Source organism: Notechis scutatus, chromosome 2 (genome assembly GCF_049901735.1).
Source record: "Notechis scutatus isolate UNSWTSFEM ecotype Mainland chromosome 2, rNotScu1.2, whole genome shotgun sequence".
In the NCBI taxonomy this organism is placed as follows: Eukaryota; Metazoa; Chordata; class Lepidosauria; order Squamata; family Elapidae; genus Notechis; species Notechis scutatus.
Window position 1 is genome coordinate 4,435,838 of NC_142010.1, and position 12,647 is coordinate 4,448,484.

At 40.4% G+C, this 12,647-nt stretch overlaps 1 protein-coding gene across 1 annotated transcript; it reads right to left on the reverse strand.

Moving 5' to 3' along the window:
* Positions 1-322: 322 nt before the first annotated feature.
* LOC113430284 (E3 ubiquitin-protein ligase TRIM39-like) lies at positions 323-12,007 on the reverse strand. Its single transcript, XM_087953379.1, has 7 exons — positions 11,555-12,007; positions 9,266-9,361; positions 8,232-8,462; positions 5,470-5,492; positions 3,635-3,753; positions 2,407-2,439; positions 323-834 (listed from the first exon to the last, which is right to left on the reverse strand). Exons 1-7 carry the CDS (start codon positions 11,966-11,968, stop codon positions 323-325), a joined length of 1,428 nt encoding a protein of 475 aa, XP_087809505.1. The 5' UTR covers positions 11,969-12,007.
* Between the last annotated feature and the right edge of the window lie 640 nt (positions 12,008-12,647).

The window sequence follows — 12,647 nt, forward strand, 5'->3', positions numbered from 1 at the left end:
ATAAAGAGAGATCATCAGTGCAAAATAGAAAGAGAATTAAACCATGATCTGTAGCTCCCTCTTATGGCAACTTGTAGCATAATTAACCAATCGGAACATAGCATAATACATTACAGTATTTTTCCTTAAAGCTACAAACATATATATTTGTAGTTTATCTATTGTCAACCCAACTACATTATTTACATATACATAACAAGGGTGGCAATAAAAGAAGCTGAAGTAGCAAAAACCTAAGGAACCTCTGCTTTAAAGGCTTACAGAGATGACTGCTTAGAAAATAAGGATTTTTCCAAAGTTTTGTCTATGGAGTTCCCTTCTTTCAGAGGAGTGTCACGTAGGCACCATCACACAAAAAGAAACAGGGCAGGAGGGTCTCTCCAACCAAGGAAGCATCTGAGAATGTATGGAGCAGAGCTGTGGTCCTGGCATCAAAGAAGCTCACTTGTCCCTCTTCGCAGTTGACAGAGATGCGGATCCTCATGGGCTTCTCCATCAGGACCAGGTCAGAGCATTCTGACCAAGAGATGGCCTTGTATTTCCCTCCCCATTCCCCAATCTGCCACCACATGGTCTCATCAACATTTGTTATGTTCATTGGCTTGCTGGCAACCCCTATAGCCCATCCTGCTGTACCTCCTACAATAACTTCCCAGAAATGTCTCCCTGTTGAGAACTCCTGACAGCCAAGGACACAAGGATAACGTACAAATCTGTTGCAGTCTGAGACAGGATATTTTCCTTCAACTGGCTTAAGTCCTTTGATGCTTTTGCGATCATTGGAGATTTCAAGGTGGCCAAGATTAGCTGTGTCTGGATCCAGAGTTACATTCTCTATAAGAGAGAAGGAAAGAAGGTAGGAGAAGAACAAGAGCTTCAGCTGCAGGCCTTGTGTGTGTCTTCACCCACAAGAGTTTAACTCTATGGCTTCTTGTGTGAATGGAGATCAGCTTCCAAACACCCCCTCTAGGACTGGAAGACTCTTTTTTTTTTTTTAAACAACACCTAAGCCATTGCCTGGCCAAGAGTCCTCCAACTTTGGCAATTGTAAGACTTGTGAACTTCAACTATCAGAATTCCCCTGATGGGGCTGCTAGTGTCCAGATCCCCTCTGCACCCTTTTCTCCAAGCACTTGGGCTCTCCCACTCTCTTAGTCCCATCCTCTGTTAACTACCGGCCTGTTCAGCACTTCTCTGGTTTTCTCTTTCCATTCACTTAGATTGCTTTCACCATCTTCCAGTCTATCTGCCTCCCTTCAGCTGCCACTCAGGTGCACGGCCACAGGATCCATTGCTTAACTGTACCGCTCTTGGCTCCACTTCTCAGCTGTTTGTCTCTTGGCTCCTCTGGTCAATTCCCCTGGTCTCTAGTCTCCCATGTGGCCACCACTCTGCTGATTGCCCTCCAGCTCTGCCATGCTGGATGGAGAATTCTGGGAACTGAAGTCCACAAGTCTTACAATGGACAAGGCTGAAGATCCCCTGGCCAAGTCCTTCAAACCCTTCATAGTGCTCCACTTCTTCTAGCCTCCATGCACAATTCTCTTTAGCTTCCAACTTGCAGATGAGATTAATGGGATTGGGTGTGAAGAGTAGCTGGCTTTACCTCCAGTGATTTGCTGAGATACTCAAGTTGAACAGGGACTCTGCATTAATCCAAAAGATAAGGCAGAGCAAAAGGCTGCCATGTTTCAATTCTGAACTGACAGAGTCAGAAGGATCCCCCAGAGGTAAATTGGGACACACGATGGGATGTGAGGAAGCTCCACCCTTTTCTCTAAGAGCATCGGGGTATCACAGGCATGTACAAAAGGGGAGGATCTTGCCCAGAAAACCTCTGCTTCCATCAGTCTGATGGTCCACAAGATGGAGGCAACCCTGATGCTCCAATTTTGCTATTTGCTTTGACCTGATTTCTCTGCTCCCAAAATCCTGGTCTCTCACCAACTTATAGTTGGGCAATAAAATCAACAGGATTTACAGTATAAGCTAGTAGATATTCGTTGTTCCTTTCAGTCCCAGGCCATATTTTCCCATTTGCCCAGATATTTCATTCTAAACCAAGATTGACTTCAGTTTTCTAGATTATGTATAGAACACGACAGAACGGAGTGGAGTGGAGCACAGAAATAGAACACAACAGAACAGAATAACAGCTTTATTGGGCCAAGTGTGTATCAGACACACAAAGAATTTGTCTCTGCTGCATAAGTACATATTGTACATATTAATGGAAAATAATAGTTCATAAATCCTAACATCATTAAAGTTTACTAGATCATCATAGTCTTTAAGGTATCTAATCCTGTATTTTTCTTTTTTGTTACTCTATCATGTTTCTCTTAAATTTATTGGCATTAGAGCTTAAAATAGCAAGTGACTGAGATTCTTATAACTCATATTTACCTTCCTGTAATTGAAGTCTACTTTCCAGAGTATCTGGGGAAGAAAAAGGAGAGATTCAGCATCTCATCACTGGAATTGGAGCACCAGAAGGGCCTCCCTACCGATAGTCTAGTTTGGTTTCCTTGGACTCAAATCAGGAAATAAGGAATATGGAAAGCTACAAGCCAGAATATCATTGGTGACTGTATATATTCCATCAGGTATAAATATATTTTACTATATATTCCATACACAGGCAATTTTCAACTATTTGTGTAGTGAAGTTACAGCAGCACTGAAAAAAGTGATTTATGAATGGTTCTCTTACTTATGACTTCTGGAGCCTCCCGAGTCACGTGATCAAAATTCGGGCACTGGGAACCAGCTTGTATTTACAATGGTTGCAGCCTCCCCTGGTTCTGGGATTGTCCTCTTCAGCCTTCCTGGGGAGCTTCTGGCAAGCAAAGTCAATGGGGGAAGATTCCAGATTCATTTATCAACCATGATTTACTTAATTGCCATGATTTTCTGAATTAACTGTGGCAAAAAACTTTGTAAAATGGGGCACAGCTCACTTAACAACTGCCTTACTTAGCAACAGAAATTTTGGAGTCACTTGAGGTTGTAAGTCAAGAACTACCTGTATATAGTCCATTATACTTAGTGGAAACTTATTCTGCTTCCTCAGTGATCAGTGCACATAGATCTTTGTATCTGGGATACAAAGAATACAGGTAGTCCTCGTCTTACAATCACAACAGAGCCCACAATTTATGTTGCTAAGTGAGAAATTTGGCTTCCCCATTGACTATGCTTGTCAGAAGGTCACAAATGAGGATCACGGCAACCGTCATAAATATGAACCCATCGTCAAGCACTCAAAAGTAAATCACGTGGGTTGTGGGTATGATACAAGAGTCATAAGTGTGGAAAACGGTCATAAATCACTTTTTTCACTGACATTCTAACTGAACAGTCACTAAGTGAACTGTTGTAAGTTGAGGACTACCTGTAAATGGCCAACTATGAGTAGCTAATGGTTCAGGTAGCCTATCTTTAATGGGAGCAACCAGAAAGCTCCTCTTCCCCTCCTGGTGCCAAGGCACAAGGCCTTTCCCCAGAGAAAGGAGGGTCGCTCTTCCACCAATCCTGAAATCGATCCCTCTTTGATCCATGTGACACCAGCCCAGAATCTCTCTTGGATGCTCAAAATGTCACCCAGTGTAAAACCCCAACAGCTGCTTTTTACCTCTCAATTTTTTCCTGGCACTTTTCAGAAAGGCAGGGATATCACTGTAATCCCAGATTGTCCACTTCGGCTCTAGAAGTAAATCCACCGGATTCTCATATGTTTCCTTAGCCTGGAATCTGGCAAGACAAAAGAACAGAATAACAGAGTTGGAAGGGACCTTGTAGGTCATCTAGTCCAACTGCCCCCACACACAACCACCCAAGCAGGAGACGCGACACTGTTTCTGACAGATGGCAGTCCAGTCTCTTCTTGAAAGCTTCCAGTGATGAAGCTCCCACAACATCTGAAGGCAAAGCTGTTTCATTGGTTCATTCTCCTCAGTCAGAAAATTTCTCCTTATTTCTAGGATGAATGTCCCCTTGATCAGCTTCCATCCATTATTCCTTGTCTGGCCTACAGGTGCTTTGGAAAATAGCTTGACTCCTTCCTCTCTGTGGCAGCTCCTCAAATACTGGAACACTGCTATCGTGTCTTCCCTGGCCCTTCTCTTCCCTGGACTAGCCATGCCCAATTCCTGTAACCGTTATCAACCTGCTAATAGCAGAAGCTTCCAAAAGCATCAGACGGGGCTTGACGATTGGATAGTTACAGGATCCAGTCTGGGTTGATCACCAGAGGTTTTGTCTTCTGAGCTTCTGGACTCAGGCTGGAGCCCCTCCTCAGGGAACTTCTCTCTCCCTCGCCAGAATGTGTCCCCTGGGCTGTTCTACGCGTTGTGTTTATGTGGTTGTGTGTGGCTTTCAGTGGTTAAGTGGGGTGTTGATGGCCACCTATTAATTCACTGAATGCCTTTTTCTTGTGTGGCCCCGTCCTTGGCTCCTAAGTACCTCGTGAACTGGTAAATCAGCACTCCTGTTGACTGACAAGGGCCCCCGTTTCCCAGGCTTCAGTCATTTCCCTGGCCAGCTATTCAAATATGGGCACCATGGTGACCCAGTGGATCCTGATCCAGAACTGCATTCATCCACTTTCATCAAGCTAAGCAAGAGAGGCAACTAAGTTTCATTTTTGGGCTCCCTACTCTTGAAAATTCTTGTGGATCTCTTGTATCTTGGTAAGATGACTGATAACTATTCAGTTAGAAGATGAATATAACGTTCAAACTGATTTTGGTGGATTAAAGGTAATGCAATGAAATTTAATAGAGACAAATGCAGTTACAAGTAACCTTCAATTTATGACTATTTGTTAGCAACACAGACTCTCAAATAACTGACTTACAACCCTTTCCACACTTAACATCTTCATAGTGTTCCTGTAATCACAATTCGGGTGCTTGGCAACCAGCATATATTTATGATAGTTGCATTACTTGGAACAGCTTACATCCTGTAATAATACCTTTAAAACCATCTAACATATGTCTCTTCTTGGATAGGACTCAATAGGTCGATAAAAATGCTAAATTCAGTCTAAAGATCTGTCTGAGTGTCTTACAGACCATAACAATATACCATATCAAATACTGCTAATTATGTTGTGTTGAGACTGTCTAAGGAAATATCTACAAAGCTCTGAAATACATGTGATATTTAAATTACATCCTACGATGATAACATTAACACCATCAAATATCTATAAAAATCTGATAAAAATGCCGAATTCAATCTAAACATCTGGCTGAGTGTGCAACCAACTATTGATCATATCAAATATTGCTAATTATATTGTGTTGGAAGTTATCTGAGGAAGTATCTAAAAAGCCCTGAAATACAGTGTGTTATCTTTACATTAAAATACTGCTAAATACAAAAAGAATGTTCCAAAATAGGAAAACCTCTAGAGGAGCTGGTGATCTCTGAGACAATAAAGAAAAGGGTAAATTTACTTACTTCTTCGAGATGCTTCCAATGTCCTAAAAAATAAAGAGATGAAGCACTGAAAGGAGCTATTTCCTATGCAGAAAATGGAATGCTAAACATTCACAAAATAAATGAGTGAAACGTCTGGACAACCAGACACTAACAGACATATGAAGACATATATATATATATAATTTTAAATCTCATTGCTCTTTTTCCCCCAGCTGTTCACCTCTTTTAGAGAGGTATTATTTTTACTTTCTTAGATAGATAGATAGATAGATAGATAGATAGATAGATAGATAGATAGATAGATAGATAGATAGATAGATAGATAGATAGATAGATAGATAGATAGATAGATAGATAGATAGATAGATCTATCTATCTATCTATCTATCTATCTATCTATCTATCTATCTATCTATCTATCTATCTATCTATCTATCTATCTCTATCTATTCATCTATCTGTTGATAGATAGATAGATAGATAGATAGATAGATAGATAGATAGATAGATAGATAGATAGATAGATAGATAGATCTATCTATCTATCTATCTATCTATCTATCTATCTATCTATCTATCTATCTATCTATCTGTTGATAGATAGATAGATAGATAGATAGATAGATAGATAGATAGATAGATAGATAGATAGATAGATAGATAGATAGACAGAAATGATATCTATCTACCTATCTATCTATCTATCTATCTACATACATACATACATACATACATACATACATACATACATACATACCATAAAAACATAATAGCAAAGAAGACTATTTGACAAACAAAATAGTGCACCAGTAGGATAAAAAAATCCCCTGCATTTATACTTCCAGAATCAAGGCATTTTGGAAAATCCAGGTGGTTATAACTTTGTAGAAGGCCATCAGTGTTGGGTTTCTCCTTGCCCTAGAGATTAAGGGGAGGGGGACACCCTAAAAGAAACACCCACCACTCCTCTTAACAGGTGATAGGAACCTCAAATTGTGAAAAATATACAGAGACAGTGACCAGCAGCTTGAATTCTTGCTTTATCGCATAGCCAGCTTTTTCTGAATTACATTATGTATCCCTAGTATTAGCCATTACAGGTAGCCCTTGACTAAATAGTTCATTTAGTGACTATTCGAAGTTACCATGGCACTGAAAAAACTGACTTATGACCATGTTTCACACTTAAGACTGCTGCAGCAGCAGACACATGATCAAAATTCAATCACTTTTGCAACTGATTCATACTTATGACAGTTACAGCGTTCTGGGGTCATATGATCCACCATTTGTGACCTTCTGACAAGCAAAGTCAATGGGGAAGCTGGATTCATTTAACAACTGTGTTACTAACTTAAGGACTGCAGTCATTCACTTAACAACAGTGGCAAGAAGGGTCGTAAAATGGGGCAAAATTCGCTTAACAACTGTTTCACTCAGCAACAGAAATTTCGGGCACAATTGTGGTCATAAGTCGAGGACAACCTGTAGCCTTCATACCTTCCGGTTTCCTTTTCATAGAAAAGAGTCCAAAAGATTACTAAATAAAGAGTTGAAAAAAAGATTTTGAACCTTGTTAAGTGCAGCCAGAATCCTACATGCAGACAAGGAAAGATAGATCAATCTCCACAAGAGAAGAATGGATGGAAAAAGTGATGGTGCTAGAAAAAAATGAAAAAACTTGACTGTTTTAATTTGATCTAATTGTTTCTACTTGGAAGCTGCTTCTGAACTTTGTGGTCGAGATAGAAATAATGAACTCTTAATGCTTGATTTTGCTTATTAGACTACTCCGTTTTCATAGACATGGCTGATAATGACTAAATATGCAAAAATAAAAAGTTGAGGCTGTAATTTTATTTTGCATTTTACTGTGCAGAAAAAAAAGATGTTTTCTTTCCCTTTATCCTACACTTCTATCCCATTCTTATCCTTCTCCATTTCACTTATTTCTTTATTTTCATTTGTACTTTTCACTATTATATTTTTGATTAAATTTATGGAAAAAAAGGAAAGAGTCAAAAAGAGTATTCTGGGGAGGAGCTAAAGTATGCAGAGTGGAGCAATAAAGATGATAAGGGCTCTGGAGGCCAAACAGTTCAATGAATTTGGTATGCTTAGCCTAACCAAGGGAAGGCTTAGGGGAGACACGACAGCCATCTTCCAATACTTGAAGGGCTCTCAAAGGGAAAAGGGCATGGATTTACTCTCCATAGCACCTGAGGGAATAACAAGAAGCAAGCCTCCCTGAGTTCTGGGTTATACATCACTGGAGGCTTTCAATAACAGTTTGGACAACCATTTTTCAGGATGGAATAAGGACTCCTGCCTTGGGCAAAGGATTGGACCAGAAGACCTCCAAGGTCCCTTCTAGCCCTATGATTCTATGATCTCAACTTCCTGCCTGATGTCAGTGTTCCAAGTAAAACCTCAATACAATTCAGAACTCTGAGACAAAGTCCATCAAAGTCATGTTGGCACATCTGGGGAAAACCCCAATCTGAATTCCCACGTTTTCCCCCCTCCACACTAAAATTCAAACCCTGCTCCATTCAGTGACCTTCACGTCACATGGCCCAATCAACCTCCTGTCTCAGCTACTGCCAAACTTCGTCCACTCCCCTCCAGGTGCCAGCAGCTTGTCCTTGATCTCTTGCGAAAGAACGTTGTTGTGGCTATACTCCCTTCGCTACCCTCCCCTTCCCACAGCCTACCCATCCCCCATTGTGGCAGCTCTAAAAATCTGTCCCTCCCCCATGGATCCAGGGCTGACGCCTGACCTGTAAGAGTTGGCTGGCTGGCTGCTGAAGCTTCTCTTCTATCTCCTGGATCAGATGGTCAAGAGAGCTCAGTTCCTCCATGTGCTTGGCCAAACCCTTCTCCTTTCTTGCCATAATATCCTCCTCCGTCTCTTCCATTCTAGCTAGCAGAAGCTTCTCCTGTCCTTCTAACCAGAGGTGTATCTCTCTGAATTCAGCCACTACATTTTTTTTCACTTTTTCAATGAGGTCCTACAAGAGAGAGAAAAAGCAAAAGGCGTATTTTAATTTTGTTTTACTTAATTATTTTTATTTTAATTGTTATAATAATGAAATGGATTCCTTGAAGAATCCAGAAGTGAGGTGGGAGAATTTCCTGAGGAGAAAAAAAACCTTTTGACATTAAAAAGTGTGGGGGAGGGGGAGGGGGGGAAGGCTTCTTTTTTTTAAAAAAGGTTCCGGTTTATATATAATATCTCACGAAAATTTTCTTGACAGGGATTACAAAAAAGTACACAGAAAAGTGTTTTGAGTTCACAATTTTTTCAATAAAATGAAATATGGTTTGCATTAATTTATTAAGGAAAGCAAACCATTTTATAAAACTGTCAGGGCAATGATTTAAGAGCTGCCTACGATGAGGCAATGCTACAATGATGTAATGCTGGGAATGAGTCAGCAAGGCTGTTGGGCTGTTATTGCTGACTAAAGTACGTGTATGTATATGTTCTTTGTAGATAAAACCACTATTTAATACAAACCTCTGTTTGTTGTATTTGCTCCTGGGTTTTCTCACATAGTCAAACCATGCACACACTGACAAAAACACAGCTCCTGGGATAGCTGCACTTAACCCGACTGTGACTCATTCAGCCAATGGTGACATCCCAGTTCCCAGATTAAGAACAAGTTCTGTGCCCTAATACTGTCTTTAGCTTGAATTTCCTTTAAGTCAGAACTTGTACTTGCAAACAGGCTGCCTATTATCCAAGATGGCGGGTGGGGTTCTCCTTCCTATTAGCTCAGAAGCTCCTCAGCATTGGATCAATACTTACAAGCATCTCCTGCACTGTTTGCTCTGTGTCTCTTTTGTAAGGAGCTATTTTTTCTTTCTGCTCCTTCTGAGGCTTCAGGCAATCTTCAACCTTAATCTGAAGAGAAAATACAAGTCTTGAGTTTCTTTTCAGTAAAGAATTATGTGACCACAGAATGCCTGCAATGATTACAAGGGGGAAAAAACCTTATGTCACTTTTTTCATTGCCGTTATAACTTCGAATAGTCACTAAACGAGTGTTTCTAAGTCAAGGACTACCCACAAGGGCATTAAACGGAGCTGCCTGAGTCTCCTGGTTGCAGTCATCCCAGAAGCATCAGTGAGAAATGAAAGTTTGGGCTGATCCAGCAGGAGTGTTTTTCGGGATCTGCACTCTATATTTTGAAAGAGTCCATGACAATTTTGCTCTAGTGCAAATGTGGAAAGTGAGCTGGCAAAGGGAGTCTTTTCCTTCCTAAGCAGGGGGTTGGACTAGAAGACCTCCAAGGTCCCTTCTAACTCTGTTATTCTGTTCTGTTCTCCCTACAGGCAATTTCCATTGCTAAGCAAGACAGGGACACTGCAACCATCATAAGTACATGCAGGTTCACAAGCTTACCTATGGTCATAAGTGTGAAAACTGTCATAAGTTCCTTTTTTCTTTTTTCAAATTTTTTGTTTTATGTAACATATAAAAATCAATTTCAATTAAACAGTGTGTTGTCTGGATGCAATTATTTTTAGGAAATCATAATCAAAATGTTTACAATAATATTCATCACATTGATATTAATTCAATAATTATAATAATTTACTTAGGTACTTTAACAAATCTCCTTTATAACATTAATCCTTTTTGTACCCCCATGTTTCTAACTTCTGTTTTTATTATTTAACCATTGGTAAAATAAGGCCTATGTCGAGAAATATTCAGTTCCTTCCTTTTCCTTAATTGTAAGCATTAATCTGTTCATTTCTACACATTCTAATATTTTTTAAATTACATTCTCATCTGTCAGGATCTCTTCCATTGTTGTGCAAATACAATTCTGGCTGCAGTTAGTACATGTAAAATTAAATATATATTCCCTTTATCCTACTTTTCCAGTAGGATGCCCAACAAAAATATTTCTGGTTTCAAATTTATATGTTGCTTTATCATTTTTCCAACCAAGTATTTTTTTTGCCTTTAGGCATGTCCTCCACATATAAGAACCAGGTGTCTGGTTACACTTCCAACATTTAGCAGACATATCTTTAAACATCTTTGCCAATCTTGTTGGTGAAAAATGCCTATAAAGCATTTTTACAAGTTTTCTTTATAGGCAGTTGACATAGTTAATTGAACATTCCTATCCCACAATTTCTGCCATTTATCTAGTTCTATTGTAGATCCTAAGTTTTTAGCCCAAACTATCATTCTCTCCTTTACTTGTTCACTTTCCAATTTGATGTTTAATAAATAGCTACATAGCTTCATTAATCTTTCATCCATCTCAGTTATCCATCTGCTCTAATTCTGTGAGTTCTTTATTAAAAGCATACATTTTAGCATCTTTCTCATATCGAGATTGTATCTGGACTTATGGCCATCATGCAACGTCCATCCCTTGACTAGTCAGTTCATAATAAGTCCCTTTTTAATGGTGTTGTAATTTTGAACAGTCATGAAACAAATGGTTGTAAAACTATGGTAAATCTTCAAAGAATTTTAGGCACAGAGGATAAAGCAGGAGATGAAGGTCTCAGGCTGGAATCAGGGAAGTTTGTTAAAGGAATGGCCAAGGCAGAAAGTTGCAGATGAGTATAATAAGACCAGTAATGAATGAGGGGGGGGACAAGAAAATTACAAGAAAAGTTAGAAGGACTCCATTAGAGGAATGCTAGCTAAGGCAGATAGATGAAAACTAGTAACTCCTACCTTATTATAATAATAAAACACACACCTCTTTTGATAAGAAATCTTATTAACATAAAATCTGCAATGTATTAAGGAGTAAATAAAGTAGTCCAGGACATCAAAAGAAACACATTTCAAGGAAGCAATCAGAGTGTTAACTTCCTTAATCTGAACTGTATAAAAATTGTATTTTGGTTTGGTGTCTTGGCTCCTTTAGCTGCTGAGACTTTTTTGTTGAAGTATTTCAATTAAAGTTCCTTGAACCTCCTGTCTGGTTCTGATTGGCATCTGCTCAAGGCTAAACCCATTTTGCCATCAACAGAGGAAGCAAGTAAAGTGATCTAAGGATTGACAGGAAAGCCAAGGATCAGGATGCCCCTCCGCAACGATTTCTCCTGGCTGACTCCTACCTGGTATTCCTGGACAGCCTCCTCTGCAGGGATCACCGAGTGGCCCTCGTGCTCTTTGGATCGGTCGCAGACCCAGCAGATGAGGGTCTCGTGGTCCTTACAAAAGAGCTTCAGGGGCTCCCGGTGCTTCGGGCAGAAGCTCCCCCCTTCCTCGCCCCAAGGGCCTCCGCATCGCCTGGTTTCTTCCAGCACCCGCGCCAGCTGCCGGTTGGGGAGGAGGCTGCGGGGCGCGAAGGTCTGTCTGCACTGGGGACAGGAAGCCTCCGATTCCGACGTCCCCCAACTGCGGGTCAGGCAGCCCCGGCAGAAGTTGTGGCCGCACTCCGGGATGAGCACGGGGTCCTGGAAATAGTCCAGGCAAATGGAGCAGGTGGCTTCTTCCAGGAAACCCTCCCAAGACGCTCCGGACGCCATCGCCGCCTCCAAAAGGAAAGAGAAAGCTGTTTTCGTGCCTTTCCCGGTGACGCCCTTTGGGCTCTGAGCAGACGGGAAACCGAAGTGAATTGTTCTTGTTCTTGCGGTCGTCTTTGCTGGCTTTTTAAAAGGGAAAAAAGTTTTTAAAAGAACGAATTGGAGAGAAGCAAGCATTCACGGGACGGACCCCCAATCAATTATTATCAGCCCAACCAGCTCGTCAAAGGGGGGGAATTTTTACAATCTTTTGCTTCTGCTTCCCTCCTCCCCTCTCCCTCCTTTCCTCTCTTTTCCCTTCTTCCTCCCCCTCCTTCTTCTCATGTTGGCGATCCTATTTTTATGAGCAGCCGCACGAAAAAGTCCATCCAGGGGACTGATTCACCACCAATTATTATTGATCCAACCAGCTTGTTAAAGGGGAAAATGCTTTTTAAAAACTGGGAAGAAGGAAAACATTTATGAGAAGGAATGGAGTAAAGTTTTATTTTATTTATTTTATTTTTATTTATTTTTATTTGTCAATCGCTTACAAGATAATGTCTATAAGTATATACATAGTTATGAATATATGAAATGGGTACATGTAAGCAAAATAAAAGAATCAATAGGACAGGGACGGTAGGCACATTGGTGCGCGAAAGGGGTGAGGTCAATAGTAGACAGTCTAAGGTTAAAGTTT

Excerpts from the sequence above, each read along its gene's own strand:
- LOC113430284 (XM_087953379.1), bottom strand. The coding sequence starts at position 11,968 with ATGGCGTCCGGAGCGTCTTGGGAGGGTTTCCTGGAAGAAGCCACCTGC. Across the intron at positions 3,754-5,469 it reads ATTGGAAGCATCTCGAAGAA|ATTCCAGGCTAAGGAAACAT; the intron begins GTAAGTAAATTT and ends TTGTCTTGCCAG. Across the intron at positions 2,440-3,634 it reads TGCCAGGAAAAAATTGAGAG|ATACTCTGGAAAGTAGACTT; the intron begins GTAAAAAGCAGC and ends TTTCTTCCCCAG.